At 40.2% G+C, this 18358-nt stretch overlaps 1 protein-coding gene across 2 annotated transcripts; it reads left to right on the top strand.

The window, feature by feature from the left end:
• The first annotated feature begins 36 nt into the window (after window positions 1–36).
• On the top strand, window positions 37–16251 carry SLC25A32 (solute carrier family 25 member 32). Of its 2 annotated transcripts, none has more exons than XM_038555262.1 (7): window positions 37–369; window positions 6550–6700; window positions 8849–8934; window positions 10080–10240; window positions 10594–10707; window positions 11206–11351; window positions 12484–16251. In XM_038555262.1, exons 1-7 carry the CDS (start codon window positions 213–215, stop codon window positions 12617–12619), a joined length of 951 nt encoding a protein of 316 aa, XP_038411190.1. In that variant the 5' UTR covers window positions 37–212; the 3' UTR covers window positions 12620–16251. The 2 variants fall into 2 exon arrangements, with proteins under 2 accessions (XP_038411190.1, XP_038411191.1); XM_038555263.1 differs by lacking the exon at window positions 37–369 and adding an exon at window positions 387–615.
• Window positions 16252–18358: the final 2107 nt, after the last annotated feature.

The raw sequence follows: 18358 nt of genomic DNA, 5'->3' as shown, positions 1-18358 counted from the left end.
TCTCCTCCGGCGTGACGTGCTGCCCTGCCCCTCTCACGCCCGCGCGGCGCCGCGGTCTCTCCGCTTGGTTACCGCGTCCTGGCGCTGGCCCCGGAAGTAGGGTCGCCCCGCACGGTTCCCGCTCCCGGGCGGCGACGGTCGCCACGGTGGCGGCCGCTGCATCTCGTACCGCCTCCGCGGCCCTGGGCGTGGTAGCAGCGGGCCCTGGGACTATGACGGGCCAGGGCCAGTCGGCGGCGTCAGGGTCGTCGGCGTGGAGCTCGATATTCCGCCACGTCCGGTACGAGAACCTGGTGGCGGGCGTGAGCGGCGGGGTGCTGTCCAACCTCGCGCTGCACCCGCTCGACCTCGTGAAGATCCGCTTCGCCGGTAAGAGCCCGCCCCGACCCGACGCCCCTGCCCCTTGCCGGTGCCGCGAACCGGGTCATCAAGACGCCGGAGGAGGCCTGGCTCTCCGCTCGCCTCGCATACTAGGAGGCGAGCGTTGAAGAAAATGCTGCTTATCCGGCCTCACCTGGAACTAGATTCGAGGAAGGGGGAGCCTGGGAAAGGGATCTGGCCGCCCTCGTCCCGGTTCCCCAAGATAGAGAAGAGGGATAGAGAAGGCTGAGAAAAGTTCGTATTGGCGTGGGATGCGGGGCTCAACGCTGGATTTGTAAAGGGAGAAGGGCATTGGCACCTTTTCGGGGTTAGCCGTCGCACGTGCTAATCATTCACCCTTGGAGGTACTTTGAGACTTAGGTAGCCACGTGCTTGGCAGCGGAGCTGAGGAAAAGTGCTTGGGGTAGGGGTAGGGCATAATCCTCAGCGGGTGGTCGGGAATAGGGGTGCGGTAGGATTCAGAGTGTGATACAGGGCCCTATGAAGGAATAGGGAGTATTTGGGTTCTAACCCAAATACTATTTTTTAGAATTTACGTTTATTAAGTGTAGTGAGTTAAGTGAAATTTACAAAGCACTTTAGAAGACGAATTCAACAGTAAATTCTGGAAAAGATAGTTTCAAAGAAGGTCTTGATAACTTTGCTGGGAAACTATTTTCTGGCATTCAGTTTTCCTTATATATATATATATATATATATATATATATATATATATATATAAAGATTTTATTTATTTAATTGGCGGAGAGAGCCCAAGCAGGGGGAACAGCAGGAAGGGGGGTGAGGGGGAAGCAGTCTTCTTGGATGCGGGGCTCCTCTGGGATTATGACTCCACGGGAAGGCAGGGGCTTGACCAGCCGAGCCACCCAGGCGCCCCTGACATTTGGTTTTCTTGCTACCACGAGTTCTGCCTTGAGAGTTAGATCTGCAGAAGTGGTTCATCTTCAAGAGTCAGATTGATTCTACATACCTAATATATATCGTTCTCTAATATTTGTAGCCTGCTTGTATAGGATACAGAAGCTCCTAAACAAAGTTCTGTCCTCGAGGGACTTATGGTCTAATTGTAGACTTGAATATTAGTCACATAAAATCTAGACAACATAAAATCAAGGGCAAAATGGAATAAATCCAAATATCAAAATATGAGTAGAGATAGACTATCAAGAAAATTCTAGGTTGCTGATGGCTGTATGTATGTTTATCTGTAAGGTTCCATTAGATCTTGAGGTTCCCCAAAGAAGGACTGATATTTTGACAGCTGGAAGGAAGACAAGAAGCTATTCTATGGAAGAAAATCAGTGAAAACTATGTAGGATATACCTAGAAGAAAACCTAAAAAGGCATATAGTTTCCGTGGAGTTTGTGACACATGCACAAATAAAAAGTATGACAAGTAACATTGAACATTTACTAAGAGCAAGGCAATGAACTAAGAGTTTTACATGCATTATCTATCTCATTTACTACTCTGAACAACCCTGTGAATTTGTTATCTCCATCATACAAACGACAATAATAGAAGTTGACCAACTTGCTCTTGTCGCAATTTATAACAGCACAGATGTGGGATTTGAACCCAGGCAGTCTAATTCTGGAACCCTTTGGCTCTTAACCACTCATCATTCTAGGAATCCCTAGTATACAGTGGTTTGAACATGAAGAAAGGAATTTTGGATTTGGCTGCAGACACAGGCCTGTATGACTTGGTGCCTCTAATATTTTGTTTAGGAGAAGAGGTGACAGTTGAGATGATCATTGAGAAATAGTATTGGTTTGGTGACTTTAAGACAGTGCTGTGAAGCAGATTGTGCCTGAAGAAAGGAAATTTTTGGTTCCTGAGAAGGTTGGTAATCTTGATGAAATGGGGGAGAGTCTTAGGAGACCAGTGCAGCCAAAGTAATAGGTAAGATGTTTGAGACTGGATAGGAAGACAAAATTAAAAGATCTAGGAATCAAAGCAGGACTTAGTAATAAGAAAGTGTGGCTGTGAAATGGTGATAGAGGAAAATTTAGGAAGATAAATAACTGAAATCAAAATAGTTGGCCATCAGCATTAATGCTATAGTTTCTATGCCTTCATAAACCTTAGGCCCTAGTGATGAAGTTGTAATTATCTAGCGGCAGGGGTATTATTAGTCTTGGATGTACCATTAAACTAAACCTGGAATATTTCAGTGAGTTAGGTGCAAATTGGAACTCAGAAGTGTCCAGAATGGGAGAAAGATTAGAAATCACTTGTGAGAAATGACTGGAAGAACTAGTTTGACTTGAGGTGGATAGAGGGCAGGGACAGATAACTTAAGATACTTGAAGAACTGCCATGTGTGAAAGGGAGCTATCTTATTATGGGTTGATCTAAAGACCAGGTAGAGGCTGGATGGAAATGACAGGGAAGCAGATTGTGGCCTGTCCCAAGTGGTGGTGCTCAGAAATGAAACTGGGGCTATGTGGAAGTGGTTCAGGGCTGCATGACACAAGTTAGAAGATATTCCTGCATTGAATGGAAAGGTTGGTCAGATGAGGTGATTGTTGAGGACCCTTCTAACTTTAAGATACAATTTTAAATCATCCAAGAATGATGAGAGAGAGAGGCACCTGGCTGGCTCAGTTGGAGGAGCAGGTGACTCTTGATCTTGGGGCCATAAGACTGATGAGAGAGAGAGACCCTCAACAAAGAATGAGGTGTAAACAGTAATTTTCTAAAATAATCTGGAAGCCTCGTAATCTGTAACTTGAAGAACCAAAATGTAGACTCAAGTAACAAGAATAGCACATAGTCCAGTTTTGTGTATGTAGTGTAGTATTGCAAGACCCTGTAGTTTAAATAAACTAATACTTATTGAATGCTTGCTGTGTGCCATACATGATTTTAAGGACTGGGTATGTATTCATTCATTTAGTCCTTGGTAATTTTTAGAGTTAGGTTCTGGCTTTTTTTTTCACATTTTGTGGATGAGATAACTCAGCCACAGAGTAATCAAGTAACTGACTCAGGGTCACGTAATTAAGTGTTGGAGTGAAGGGGGGCTGCAAAGGAAATTTAATAGCCAGAGAAGAAAGGGGAAAATGAAGAGAGTATGGTGTAAAATTAGCCCAAAGAAGAGTGTTTAGGGGCGTCTGGGTGCCTCAGTCAGGTAAGCGTCTGCCTTCAGCTCAGGCCATGATCCAGTCCGGGGTCCTGGGATCCAGCCCTACATTGGGCTGCCTGCTCAGTGGGGAACCTGCTTCTCCCTTTTCCTCTGCACCCCCACCCCCTGCTTGTGCACTCTGTGTCAAATAAATAAAATTTTTCTTTTTTTTTTAATTTTTCTTTTTTTTTTTTTTAAGAGTGTTTAGGAAGTAGATAGTCTTAGGTGCTGCTAAATGGTTGGTGAGAAAGAGGGGATTCCCAGAGTGCACTGCAAGGATCTTCAGAGCATTTGCAGTAATGGGTGGAGACTCCAATCACATTGCAGTGGATTGGAAGGGAGGGACACACTGCACACCATCACAGGCTTTTGCCCTACATTCTAGCCTAATTTCCTACCATCCCTTCCTCCATCAGCTATATGCTTTATACTAAATCCCTAATGTTCTCCCAAATGGGGCCCGACATTGTGACGTTTGCATGTTTTTTATACCAGCTGTTGTACTTGTCTAGAGACAGACCTTTCTTTCCTTTCCCAAAAGGCAAATTTCTTTCTTTTTTTTTAAAGATTTTATTTATTCATTCATGAAAGACACACAGAGAGAGGCAGAGACATAGGCAGAGGGAGAAGCAGGCTCCCTGCAGGGAGCCGGATGCGGGGATTTGATCCTGGGATGCTAGGATCACCAAAGGCAGACGCTCAACCACTGAGCCACCCAGGTGTCCCGCCAACCCAGGTGTCCCGCCAAAGACAAATTTCTAATCAATAGTCAAGGCTCTACCCTAGCATCTTCTCTGTCCCGTTCCCTGTTACTCTATTGCATCTCCCCATTTCCTTCTATGCAGAACATTTGTTTCTTTTGTAATCCTTTTAGCACTTCATTTACCATAGTGCTCATAACTTTGCAACATGATTGCTGGTGTTTTGTCTTGAAGATTATAGCTTCCTCAGGGTCAGGATTTGTGTCCTACTTATGTTTATAGTCTCCCTTTGCCTGGCAATGACAAGGAGTAAATAAATAGTTTTTAAATTTTTTTAATAAAATAATGTGTACAAATGAATATTTTTCAGATTTAAAGATTTGATCTTAACTATATAGTGTAGACAAGATTATAGTATAAGGGAAGTAGAGGGTATAGAATATTGTTGCCTGTTACTGAGATAATACTCTACTTCTATAATTAAGTGACTTGTCAAAACAATTTAAAAAAATCATTGGAAAAAAAAAATCATTGGTTCATACCCATGAAAAGTAAAGATGGTGTTTCTGTAGTTTTGTTTTTTACCTCGAGAGAAATTGTGTTGTGAGCTTACTATTGAAAGGAAAACCGAAGGGTATTTAGAAAAAATCTATTAGGAGAATAAAAGACTTGAAATTCAAGGGAAGCATCAGAAAGATTATGAAATACACAGCAAAATATTTCTTGAGAGCCAGTTCCTCTGTTACTTGCTTTTAAACTTGTTATGTTGTATAAACTCCACAATAACCTGTAAGGTAGGTGACATATATCCCCATTTTAAAATGAGAATGCTAAAGCTCAAAATCTATCTTACAGGTTGTTGACATTTATCCCCATTTTAAAATGAGGATGCTAAAGCTCAGAAAAGTTAAGATCATGTAGCTAATTAGGGAAATTAGATCTCAAACCCAGGTCTTCTGACAAAGCCTCACGTACTTTAATCTCATTTCCTGATTGTTAGGTTAATGATGAAAGACATTGACTTTTCTCCCTTTTCCTGGCAATGGTAAACAGTGATTTTTTTGCCAGGCTCCATTAGGTACAGTGAAGTAGTGACAAACGGGACAATGACCTGGACATGTGTTTATATGGCTAGAGGATTATAATTTGTGTACACTTTTCTAGAGGGCAGTTTCAGTGTGTATTATAACCTTTGACCCATACTAATCCCCATTCTAATAGTTAATTCTAAGAATATAGAAATTTGTATGTTGTACAGAATATTCTTTAGAGACTTTAATAATAGCAAAAAAGATGAGAACAACTTATCGACTAGGGGGATGATTGTACAAATGATGAGATCTATGAAAGGGAAACCATATTTTTAAAAATTGTTTGGAAGTCTACTTAACAAATAACAAGTCTATAATAAAGAGGAATTTTCACAATATACTTTTGAGTGAAGAAAAAAGCAGTATACAACACTATATGTAGTAAAATACCAATAAAAAAAAACTAGATTATAAATTTGACATTCTTTCATTCCATTTCCCTGTAAGAAATAAGGCACATTCAAAATAAGATAATTTGGGGCATGAGGAGATGCTTAAAAGGACTGATTACAAAGATAAGTGATTATAGCAAAACCACAAGGAAAATTGCAGTATTCTACTGCTAGAAGCAGTTTGGGCTGTTGCCACCTGCAGGGCCAGATGTCAAGACGTGAAGGTCATTAAGAGAGCGCCACCTTGAGAGGAGCTGGACTGTCCGTAGTAAAAAAAGTTCAGCTTGCCTGAGGCATCCCCATAGGAAGGCAGGTGAAAGTAAATACCTGCTTCCACTCTCTTCCATCCCTCCGACCTCTTGCCACACCTCCCCACTAGCCCAACTCAACTAGAAACTAGAAGACAAGGACAGGCTGCTAGGCAGAACACGGTAGAGAGGGATGGACAGTGGATCTGGAAAGGAAACACAGTATTCAGCAAATATATATTGAGAGCCTACAGTGTACAAAGCACTAAGAGGAGGGCAGCCCGGGTGGCTCAGTGGTTTAGCACCGCCTTTGGCCCAGGGCATGATCCTGGAGACCCGGGATCGAGTCCCGCGTTGGGCTGCCTGCATGGAGCCTGCTTCTCCCTCTGCCTGTGTCTCTGCCTCTCTCTCTCTCTCTCTCTGTCTCTCATGAATAAATAAATAAAATCTTAGAAAAAAAAGCACTAAGAGGAATAGAAATATTGCAGTGAAGTAGTAGTAGTTTCTGCCTTCCCAGAGTCTTAATATAATTATGTGGTGTCTATGTTTATATGTGATTCAGAGCTACAACATTCCTCTCACCTAATTTTGTGCCTTTACTGCAGTGAGTGACGGATTGGAACTGAGACCAAAATATAAAGGAATTCTGCATTGCTTAACTACCATTTGGAAACTTGATGGACTGCGGGGACTTTACCAAGGAGTAACCCCAAATGTGTGGGGTGCAGGTTTATCCTGGGGACTCTACTTTTTCTTGTGAGTAGATCTGGGAAATTTTACAGTATTATTTTAAAGGAGTTTTTAATTTTAGTGATTTTTACATTTCAGTTGATGAGGCAAGAGGAATCATTTAATCAGTTTCTATGAATAGGAAGGGTCAGAAAGAGTACTTTCATTCTCTATCAACTGTTATCAGAGGCATTTGGTCTGGAAGAAAGTTCTTAATAGGAAGAAAGTGAAAGGATGAGTTGGAGAAATGCTCTTACAGAAGCCACTTCTCTGAGGTGAATCCAGGAAGATGCCTTACTAAAATACTTCTAACTTGTAATGAAGTTGGAAAGCCAACAAGGACAGGTTCTGGAGTCCTCATAAGAACACACACCATGGGAGCTCCCTCTTGGGAACAATGAAAGGCAGTGCATGGCTAAAAGAGCTTGAGGCACATCCCTTCTTGCCTCTTATTTGACCTGCCCCATCATCTTCCTAGCTCATTTGTTTCCTTCCTCCCTCACCTGTGAGGTATCCTCACTGTGTGAAATAACTGCTATTGCATGTCCATTGAAGAAGCACAGAAAGCGCCTGTGACAGACTGTGCATGAGTGTGCATGAGCAAAGCACTGCCGTGGAGGAACATATGCTGCCCTGGTATTTGAAACTGAATTCAGGAATGGGGAGGCTTGTCCTTGTCTTAATAGATGGTGTTTTTAGAAGCACATCAACACCTGCTGTATTTGCCTTTTTCTCTTTTGTGAAAAGATTTCACTTTATCTCCCATAATTTTTTTTAAAGATTTTATTTATTTATTCATTCATGAGAAACAGAGAGAGAGGCAGAGACATAGGCAGAGGGAGAAGCAGGCTCCATGCAGGGAGCCTGACGTGGGATTCGACCCTGGGTCTCCAGGATCACGGCCTGGGCTGAAGGCGGCGCTAAACCGCTGAGCCACCCGGGCTGCCCTGTCTCCCATAATTTTATGGCAGTATCCAAACCACAGTCTTTTCTCATTTTTGGTGGGAGGTGGGGGACAGAGGGAGAGGGAGAATCTTAAACAGGTTCCACATGCAGTGCAGAGCCTGACTTGCAACATGGCGGCTCTATCTCATGACCCTGAGATCATGATCTGAGCCAAAACCAAGAATTAGACACTGAGCCACCCAGGCACCCCCAAACCACAATCTTCAAATATTTTTTAAGTGAATGCAAAACAAACTCAACCTTAATATTGTTAAAAAATGTATTTTTCCTCTTTTTAGTTCTAAGACCCACTTAGATTGGTGAAACTATAGGTATAAAGTTTATTCTATTACAGATTTTGAGTTGTGTAGGTTCTCTAAAGAGAATTTCTAAGAACATCCATATGAATGTAAGGTTTATGTGATGAGACTTTCTTGTAAAATAATAGTATTGGTAAAGTTTAGAAGGATTTATGTAGCTGAACTCTTCTTCCAAGAGGAAAATGGAAATTGGAGTTAGAGAAAATAGATTGATCCGACTCATCTGCTGAGAAACGTTGAGTAGCTGATTTTCTGCCAAATAAAGCTGAAACGTCAGTCTGCCACTCAAGTGTGGCTCAGTTTTTCCTGTCTTTCCCCACCACCCTTATTATAACCTTTGCTCATGCGCATCTGTTTCCTCACTGAAACTGTACCACCAGTGCCACCTCCCACACAAGCCTTCTGTGATCTCTGCCATAGCTTCTCAATCTCTTATGACACCATCTGTTTTGTTTTTATTAAGCTTACATGTGTGCTGCCCATGGTCCTTGTGAGTCTGCTGGGAAGGACCCACTGAGTGTTTTATCTAGCAGGATTGCCAAACACACTACTGAACATGGTGTTCAGCACTTCTTTGTTAGGGGCCCTCTTTTGTCCTTTTGCCTTGTCTGCCCAATTGCTGCACCACTGCTATAGCCCTCCCCCTCCCCGTTTTCCTGTTGTTTTTATTAACTGATTAAAATATTCTGCATATGTAGCGGTAGCCATATACATTTGGGGGGAGGGATGGTAAACTCTTACAGTAACCATTTCCAGCAAATCCATTTTTGAAATTTCCTGAGGTTGCTGTATGCATGGACTTTTACTTTTGGGGTACTGCTGTTAAGTCACGCACATTTTAAAACAGACTTTACTGCTTTATGACACCTATTCAAATATTTATCAAACTGTTTATGTTTAATTCTTTCAGTTACAATGCCATCAAATCATATAAGACAGAAGGAAGAACAGAACGTTTAGAGGCAACAGAATACCTCATCTCTGCTGCTGAAGCTGGTAAGGCAGTATGTGACATTTAAAATAGCAACTTCCAACTTGATTTTCACTTTTTTGTTTTTTGTTTCCTACCCCCCACCCCCCATTGAACAGTAGCGTTTATGGCAATAAGTATGCTTATGTAACCAGTTACCACATGGAACTTCTTAGAAAGCAACTATTATTATTGGTTACTCTGGACAGGTTTCAAGAATTTTAATTATCATGAAGTAAAATTTAGAAAAGTTATGAATTCCTGCTAGTTGAAGATGATTTGGTATGGTGTTTTCTTGAATTAAAGTGTAATTTTAGTTTTCACATTAGCTTAGTAGCCTTGTTTAATTGCCTCATGTATGTATAATATTCCAAAGAGAAAAGCAGAGCAGGACCCATAAATATTTATAACTCTTACTTTGACACTTTGTTTACTGATAGTTTTTGTCTTTAAAGAACCTGATCATTTTTGAATACCTAGCTGCTAGCACAGAGCTGAATTACAGTAGGACTTAACAAATGTTTGTTGAATAAAGGACTACTTCGGAAATTCAGCAAATGAGAAACTTAACCAGATTAAATTTTTTATATCTAAAATTATTATTCTCAAAAAATAAAATAAAATTATTTTCTGTAAAGAATATAAAATATTATTATGTAGTTCTTTAATTTTTGAGATGTATTGACTACTTTGAATGGATTTGAGAATTGGGGTAGATATATACATGCACAGGTAGAAATTATTGAGGTGTTGGATTCCTGATCCTTTTCCACTGATTTTCAACCCCTCTGGGCTATACTCTTTCCCACTCCTGAATATTTATGTCTCCTAATCAGAGTCAGCTTCCTAGGACTTCCATGTGTTCTCTACACCAAGCCTTATTGTTTAGGAGCCAGGACATCCTTGCTGTCCTCATGCCTCAAGGGAAGTGTTTCACATGTCCATCCCCCTTTTAATTTACCTGCCACTAACCAAGGGAGGAACTTTTTATGTCCACCAAAGACTGTGGCTACTTTTTAAACTAAGACTTCCTCAGAGACTATATCTCACTGTTGTAGGTACAGCCGCTGAGCAACCCCATAGTTTATATTAATGGACTGTTCTTAATCTGGATTGTCATAAGTGACAAAGTACCTATATGCTGAGTAATCTTATTTAAATTTGATTTTAGGAGCCATGACCCTCTGCATTACAAACCCATTATGGGTAACAAAAACTCGCCTTATGTTACAGTATAATGGTGTTGTTAACTCCTCACAACGACAATATAAAGGAATGTTTGATACACTTCTGAAAATATATAAGTATGAAGGTGTGCGTGGATTGTATAAGGTAATGAATTATCAATATATTTTGAATAACCATTGTAACTTCCCTTGGCTCTATTGTCTGAATTCTGAATGACCTGTAGTTGGTCCTAAAAAACCAGACTCAGGCAAGAAGCAAGTTTATGAAAACTGAAGTCCTGGTTTATAATATGGAAATTGTGCTTTAATCTGTGTATCCTCATTACCTTAAGGTACATCATCATGACACTGGTGGGTGTGAGAAGGCCTAAAATTTTGTAACTGTTTCTCTAAGTCACACATCGAGGTCACCCATTCCTTACTCCCCTCCCTGGAAACTGTGGTCCTTCAGGAATTGGCTTAGTTTTTTTTTTTTTTTTTTTAATTGTTCCCCTTTAGGGATTTATTCCTGGACTATTTGGAACATCACATGGTGCCCTTCAATTTATGGCGTATGAATTGTTGAAGTTGAAATACAACCAACATATCAACAGATTACCAGAAGCCCAGTTGGTAAGATGGTTCTTTAAAAAAAAAAAAAAAAAAGGGGCAGCCCGGGTGGCTCAGTGGTTTAGCACCTGCCTTCGGCCCGGGGCGTGACCCTGGAGTCCCGGGATCAAGTCCCACATCGGGCTTCCTGGATGGAGCCTGCTTCTCCCTCTGCCTGTGTCTCTGCCTCTTTCTGTGTCTCTCCTGAATAAGTAGGTAAAATATCAAAAAAAAAAAAAAAAAAAAAGATATCATTTACATTTATGGGCATTTAATAGATGGAAATTTTGTCACATTTACTTTGGTAATGTTGCTATGATGATGACTGCCACTAATTTAATTTAGAGTTAAATATTTTATAGGCAAATGACGTATATGTTAAGAATAAAACCCCTTAATTGCACATAGCTTATGTTAATTTTTCACTTACAGCTCCACTTAAATGTTTTTCCTCTACAATGTTTACTTCTATAATTTTAAGGAAATCTTGTCTAAAGAAAAATGTTTGTGTTGTCATTTTAGAGCACAATTGAATATATATCTGTTGCAGCACTATCCAAAATATTTGCTGTAGCAGCAACGTACCCATATCAAGTTGTGAGAGCTCGTCTTCAGGATCAACACATGTTTTACGAGGGCGTATTGGATGTAATCACAAAGACATGGAGGTGAGAAAATGTGTTATACCAAAATGGCTCTTAGGAGGTACCTTCCATATCTCAAACTGTGCAGTTGCCATTAGTTGTATAGCAAAGGCCAGAATGCTGTGGTGAAAACATGGCTGGTGGCCCCTGCTTTTCCATTTCTCATTTACTACATATAGAACTACAGACTTAATCTCTGAGGCTTGATTCCTTCATTTATAAAATTAGAAAATCTAGGCTAACAAGGTTGTCATAAAAATCAAATGAGATTAGGGTGCCTGGGTGGCTCAGGCAGTTAAACATCTGACTCTTGGTTTTGGCTCAGGTCGTCATGATCCCCAGGTTGTGAGATCAAGCCCTGCATCAGGCGCTACACTGGGCGTGGAGCCTGCTTGCAGTTCTCTCTCTCTCCTTCTCTCCTACCCCCGCCACTTGCTCGTACTGTCTCAAAAAAAAACAAAAACAAAAAAACCTCTGTTTCAACAAATTAATATTCCAAAATTTAGGTGTCACAAGATAGTTGAATGGGATTGAATATACGAAGTCATAAAAACTCTAGTATAATTAAACTGCTACTTGCACAATCACTTGTTGCCATGTATGGAAGAGATGCTCCCTCTTCAACTACCTATAACTTACAGACTGTTATAGATAGACATCCTTAATTTCTCTGTAATTCTAAAAGGGTAAAGCAGAATGTTTAGGATGTTTACATTGAGTACAGTAATTATTTATTGTGAACCCAGGTGACAAGTTCCAAGGCCATATTCCCATTTTGGGCATTAAGGAAATAAAATTATTTTTGTGTGTGCTAGATTTAGTATCTTCTGGCATTTATGTAAGCTGTAAGATTTTTAATGCCTACATTAGATCAGTTCATGCTCCTATACGTTTGTACATTTAGAGACATTTGAAAGATGTCATCACAGCACTCTTCAGTTCTGGAGTGCCCCTGCCCTCTCTTCTCTAGTCAGTCACAGAAGGAATGTGAGCTCCTACAAATGGCTCGTAAACTACATTTCAGCATGTCAAAAACATGGATGCAAATCACAGGGAGGCTTGAATGCTGGTTCCATGCCCTATGCCAATTAAAACTTTTGTATCTTCAGGCTAGCTATGTAGGAAATTAAACATATATCTATTTTTCCCTCTAAAGGAAAGAAGGCATCGGTGGATTTTACAAAGGAATTGCTCCCAATTTGATTAGAGTGACACCAGCTTGCTGTATTACTTTTGTGGTATATGAGAACGTCTCACATTTTCTACTAGACCTTAGAGAAAAAAAAAAGTAAGCTAAAAGAAGTTAATTCCAATACATCTGCTTAAGCAGCAACTCTTCCTTTGTGTCTGAGATGTAAACATCAGAAGAAGACAGCGCAGCAACATGGCTCACAATGAAAATTGATCTACAATCATTAGTAGTCAGAGAACTGCTAAGAACTTGCAATGTTTTTCTGCTTTTTGCCTTCCCTGTATGTGTGGGACTTGGCTACCTCTGCCAGAAATGGCTCCCATCAACACAATAGTAAAACTGACATCAAGTGGAGAGTTTCACAAATTTCTGTACTTCACTCTTCAAGTAGGAGCTGATAACAGCATTTGCTAAATGGATTAGCTGAATATGCTGCTTTTTTCTAAACTCATTTGCCTGGATTGGGTTTAGAATCAGTCTCGTGCAAAATAGCAAGTAATGGCTTCTGAAAAGAATTTTATCATTGCTGTTTCAAGGATAAATTAAACTTTAAGGATTTTCTGGGCAAAGTGTTGCTTAAATCCAGACCATTTTTGAATTGGGAAATTTTGGTGAGAAAAAAGCCCTATATATAAATGTGCTTTAGTTTCAATTCAATTGGAATGTGCTCACTAGGGAAATTTGAAAAGTGATATGCTTCTCTTAATTTGAAAAGTAACTGATATTTGTTGTTATTCTGCAATTAATCTTTTCCCCTGGGGGCTCTTCCATAATTTAAAATATAATTGTGGATTCAGTGACTATTTTTTGACATAGATACTTAGTGTCTCTTAAACTTATAAAATCTGAATTGGGATCCAGCTGTATCAGTCTTGGTTAACATATTTGGCTACAATCACTAACTGGCTATAAATCAGTAATAGATCACTTCATACAAATACTGTAATGATTGGGATCTGTTAGTTGAGAAACTGGGGGGAAATGAGTAACTTCCTAAGTCAGCCATCAGATATATGGGTCCAGATCTCAAATAAATGATTAATATACATTGGTTGCTCATATTCAGATGGAATTCTATTAATGGACGTTATTGATTTTTACTTGAGTCATATAAATACCTATAAAAGACTGCCCCAAAAGGACATCAGAATTATATTTTTATTTATCATAAGCCTTTATGAATGCTGTTGCACTTCCATCTGTCTGTTGTAAATAAAAAACATTGTGGTTTTCAAAACCATTTTTAAATGGTTCTTTGAAAATAGGTCTATTTTTTATATTTTGCAAATGGCATTTTAAAAATATGAAACAAGTATCTAATTGTATTTAATTTGTTGTAACATGCACAGGAATACTTTATAAATTAAATGTGATGTATTTTTTCATACTTCTGGATTTACTATAATTCATATGAAATCCTGATGTTAGTCCCTATATGGAAGACTGGCTACAGCTGCTGTTTCGAGTTTTAGAGGTAGTGCCATTGTTTGAATGCCTCCTGTGTACCCCCAAATTAATAAAACATAATTCCTGTCTTCTAAGAGCATACAAACTTGCAGAATTAAATAAATAAGCATTAAAGAGTAACAGTTCTAGACTAACAGGCAAGCAGATTTCTACAAAGCTCTGTAAGAGTCCTGAGAAAAGAGAACTCATTCCACTAAGTCAACAACAAATTCTGATGAGCTCTTGCTCTGTGCCATCACTGAAGATAGAGCAGGAAATAAGCCAGACAACATTCCTGCCCTCGGGGGATTTTCATTTTAGTGGGAGTGACAGAAAACAAATTGTGCATAATACATTCTCAGATATTAAATGCTATAAATAGAACTAAAGCAGAATTGGAAATAGTGTTACTATCTTAGGATGCTTAGGATCAGGAAAGATCTCTTTGAAGAGGTAGTATTTGAAACATTTTGAAAGAAGTGAGGAACAAGCTGCAATGAGATAGAGGAAACACATTCTAGGCAGAGAATATGAAGTACAAAGGCACTGAGGCCGGAATTAATTTAGAGGAGATGGGTAAGGACAGAGTGGCCAGGGAGAGGAGGTTGGAGAAATAGCCCTTTAGTATGGTAGGAAAGAATGCAGGATTCACTTCAAATTTCAGCTTTCCTGTTTACTGCCTGGCCTCCAGCCAAATTTTCTCATATGTAAAATGTCTTAGATTTATTCCTTTGTGGATGAGGATGCTTGGACAAGTGATTATTGAGGGAGTGCTCTTAGGAGCATCTGTAACGGAGTTAAGAAAATGGGAAGAAGTTTTAGATGTTCACCTGCAGCCTGACCCTACAGGACACTCTGCAGTATGAATTGGACCACAGAGATTGTCCTGCCCTGAGGTGAGTGGCTGGGTTACTGTATTCTCACGTCAAGTGGTCACTGACCACCTGTTGTGGTTGGAAGGAGGGAAGGCTAGGTGGAGGTGACTGCTGTTAGCAGCTGGGTTATGGGTGTACCAGCCTTGTAAAAAGGGATTTGGTGGGTTACCAACAGCATCTGCAAATGAGGATATTAAAAGTATGTAGTTCATAAGACTGTTGATGAGATTAAATGGATCGATCCATCTAAAGTGCTTAGCACTGTCCCTGGGCCAGGTCTTACAGGCCATGGTCAGGGGTTTAGATTGCAGGAGAGATCATTCTAGTGATTGTATGAAGAAGCAGGATACAACAGGGTTACTAGTTAGGAAGCTTCCACAGATATCTAATCAAGAGCTGATGGTAGCATGGACCTGATTGATAGAGCTGGAGATGGTTTATAGCTTGGGGGGAACTAGAAGAGAGTTCATGGAAGGGAAACTTGAAGCTTGGCCTTGATGGTAGAGATTTCAAAGGGAACCATGAAAAAAAGCACAGGTGACATGTCTTGAACAATGTGTTGTCCATGTGGTAATGAAGAAATAGAAGAGAAGGCTGAAAGATTGGGACCAGAACATGAGAATGCTGAGTCTTACTAAATGTATTTGGGTTTTATTTGATGAGTAAAAGAGAAGTGAGAGTCATTAACAGAACCGAGAGACACGGTTACATCTTGGGGGTGGGTGACGGAAGCAGACCAATCAGATAAGGCGAGCAAACTCAAAGGGACGGGGTTATCAACTGTGTAAATATTTCAGTAAGATGAAGATGGATGTCACTGATAAGTTTAAGCAGATTCAAATTCTAGAGGCCAAAGACAGATTGCAAGCAGCTAAGCAGGTGGGGCAAACGACAAGTATTCATTTCAGTCTAGGCTCTTCTTGGATTTCAGCAGATAAAGGAAAGGCAGAGAGAGAACTTTAGCTTGAAAAAAAGTACTAGGATCTGGGAAGGGGTGCAAGTTGGGGAGGCTGTCCGAGGGAAAACCAGAACACGATTGTAAAAATGCTCAAAGATTAAGATCTAGGCCAAAACAAAACTTGCCGGAGCTTAGCCTCAGAACATATGTATGGTATAACGTGAACCAAAATGATGTTGAGTACCATGCCTTGTGAAAAGAAGGTTATTCTGTTTCAGTATGTGCTTTTGTCCCAAGGGAGTTTTAAAAAGCCATGTTGTTTAAAGGCCATACTAGAAAAGGATTAGTGACTAAAAAGTATGAGTCCAGGAGTCCTCAGAGTAAGGTCTCTCTTTTAAATATGGACAGGTTACTGAACAAAAAACCTCCAGACAGAGTATTATTACCACTTTAATAACAAGGCCTCTTTAGTGATTGTAAAATTACAGAAATAAAATACCTTGAAATGATTTATTTCACCTTTATTCCTTTCTAAACATGTATTATTTAACATGCAGGAGGTATGTGAAATTTTGGGTTACTTTGAGTGAAGTCTTCCAATTTCTTTCCAAGTGAGGGAATAAGAAATAGACTCTGGAAGTACTTACTCATAGTGAATACCCGTTACTGGCTGCTTGGCATCTATTTCTCTTCTGAGATTAGTAGCTGGAATTTCTTTTCAGAACCTCCCTCCTTCCTCCAGTCTCACACTTGTGGTTTAGATGGAATTGGCCTCACCTGCCCCAGAAGGGGGCCCTACTTAACAGAGCCGATGTAAATGTGCCATCTCTGTTAGTAATGAATGTTTGGAATTGACACAGTTGCCTAAGCTGACCCAGTCAGAGTGACTCTTAAAAAGACTTTTTTTTCTGTGTATCCTGATATAGATCCTCTCCTCGCTGTTTCACCAATTAGGATTTGTGTAATTCACAGAGCTCCTCAAAACCAACCTAAATCATGTTATATGAGATTCTGGATCAATTCTGACCCCCAGCTCTATGTACCTCTATAGTTTTCAATTGAGTGAACCAATAACTTTATTTTTTAATCCACTCTCAGTTGGATCTTTCTGTTACTCGATACAACTGAAAGCTTCCCCGATGACACAGAATCTGTGATACAGACCCTAAAGTCCATGTGTCATTTTCCTATCAACTGTCATGATGTTGAACTCTTGTTGGTTTGGAAATTGATGTTTACCTTTAGGAAAAAGGAGCACTTTGTGACCCTTCCGTATGTTGTATGGGTTCTTGAAAATGTTTTTACCTTTGCTGAAAAACATTAAGTTATTTAATATTTACCAAAAAATTAAAGAGCTTATTCAACTCACCATGAAAAGCATCAAAGAGAAAAACTGACCAGTACACTCAGAAAAATAACTAAAATCTGCTGTGGGAGAAGTGTTGGATAATTTGAAAGTTGTCCCCAAAATATTTTCTGACATCAAATATCACAAAATTGTGTGTTTATATTAAATTTCAGTTAGGTTGGGACGCCTGGGTGGCTCAGTGTTTGAGCATCTGCCTTTGGCTCAGGTGGTGATCCCGGAGTCCTGGGATCGAGTCCTGCATCCGGCTCCCTACAGGGAGCCTGCTTCTCCCTCTGCCTGTGTCTCTGCCTCTCTTTGTCTCTCATAAATAAATAGATAAAATATTTAAAATTAACTTCAGTATATGTTAATTGTGATGTTAGGCATGTTCTACTCAAGGCTAGCAAGTGATAAAACCAGTTTACACTCAACATGTCAAAAAGCACCAAGATGCTTTTTGTTAAGAGATTCACATTAACTTCTTTCTCACCCAGGCTTTAAACTATTTTATAAATAGGGGGGTGCTTAGGTGGCTCAGTCATTTGAACATCTGACTCTTGATTTCAGCCCAGGTCATGCTCTTAGGGTCCTGGGATTGAGCCAGTGGTAGGCTCCCAGCTTAGCGGGGAGTCTGCTTGTCTTCTTCTGTCCCTTCCCCTGTTAGCAAGCTCACTCTCTCTCAAATAAATAAATCCTTTAAAAAAAACCTAACTCATTAACTGACAAGTGAAGCATGAAATATTCTTCGTATAATAGTAAGGCTGAAATTATATCTGTGTAAAAGAGGGCTTCCTTCCAAGCCTCAGAGTCATACAGAAATACCCATCCAGCCACAGAGAGCACTGGACCAAGACTCTTGGAGCCTGTCCCTGTAAAACACAGCAAGGAGATATGGGACTGAACTCATGCTGTGAGCAGCTTGTTCCCAAAGAGAGAGAGAGAGCACCACTCACGCTCACTTCCTTGTCCAATCAACTAATCACACATCAATCTAAGTCCAACCAGGGCATAGAACGCACAGCAGATTTAACCAGGAGAAGATTAAGGAATTGCTAAGCTATGATAAATATATTACGCGAACTAAACAGTACCCTGAAGCTGAGAAAGAGTAGCCAAGGATGAATGAGCTTGGAAGAGTGTCCCCGTCTGGCATTCAGACCTCTTGGGACCATTGCAGATCACCGGATGATGAGAAAGGCTGCTGGGTTTCCTAGTCCAGAGTTGGTATAGAATTAGGTGAAAAACAGGAACAGATCCTTTAGGACACCAGCA

This window comes from Canis lupus, chromosome 13, assembly GCF_011100685.1.
Source record: "Canis lupus familiaris isolate Mischka breed German Shepherd chromosome 13, alternate assembly UU_Cfam_GSD_1.0, whole genome shotgun sequence".
In the NCBI taxonomy this organism is placed as follows: Eukaryota; Metazoa; Chordata; class Mammalia; order Carnivora; family Canidae; genus Canis; species Canis lupus.
This window is presented reverse-complemented; position numbering and strand designations above follow the sequence as displayed.

Excerpts from the sequence above, each read along its gene's own strand:
- SLC25A32 (XM_038555262.1), top strand. The coding sequence starts at position 213 with ATGACGGGCCAGGGCCAGTCGGCGGCGTCAGGGTCGTCGGCGTGGAGC. Across the intron at positions 8,935-10,079 it reads CATCTCTGCTGCTGAAGCTG|GAGCCATGACCCTCTGCATT; the intron begins GTAAGGCAGTAT and ends ATTTGATTTTAG. Across the intron at positions 11,352-12,483 it reads GTAATCACAAAGACATGGAG|GAAAGAAGGCATCGGTGGAT; the intron begins GTGAGAAAATGT and ends TTCCCTCTAAAG.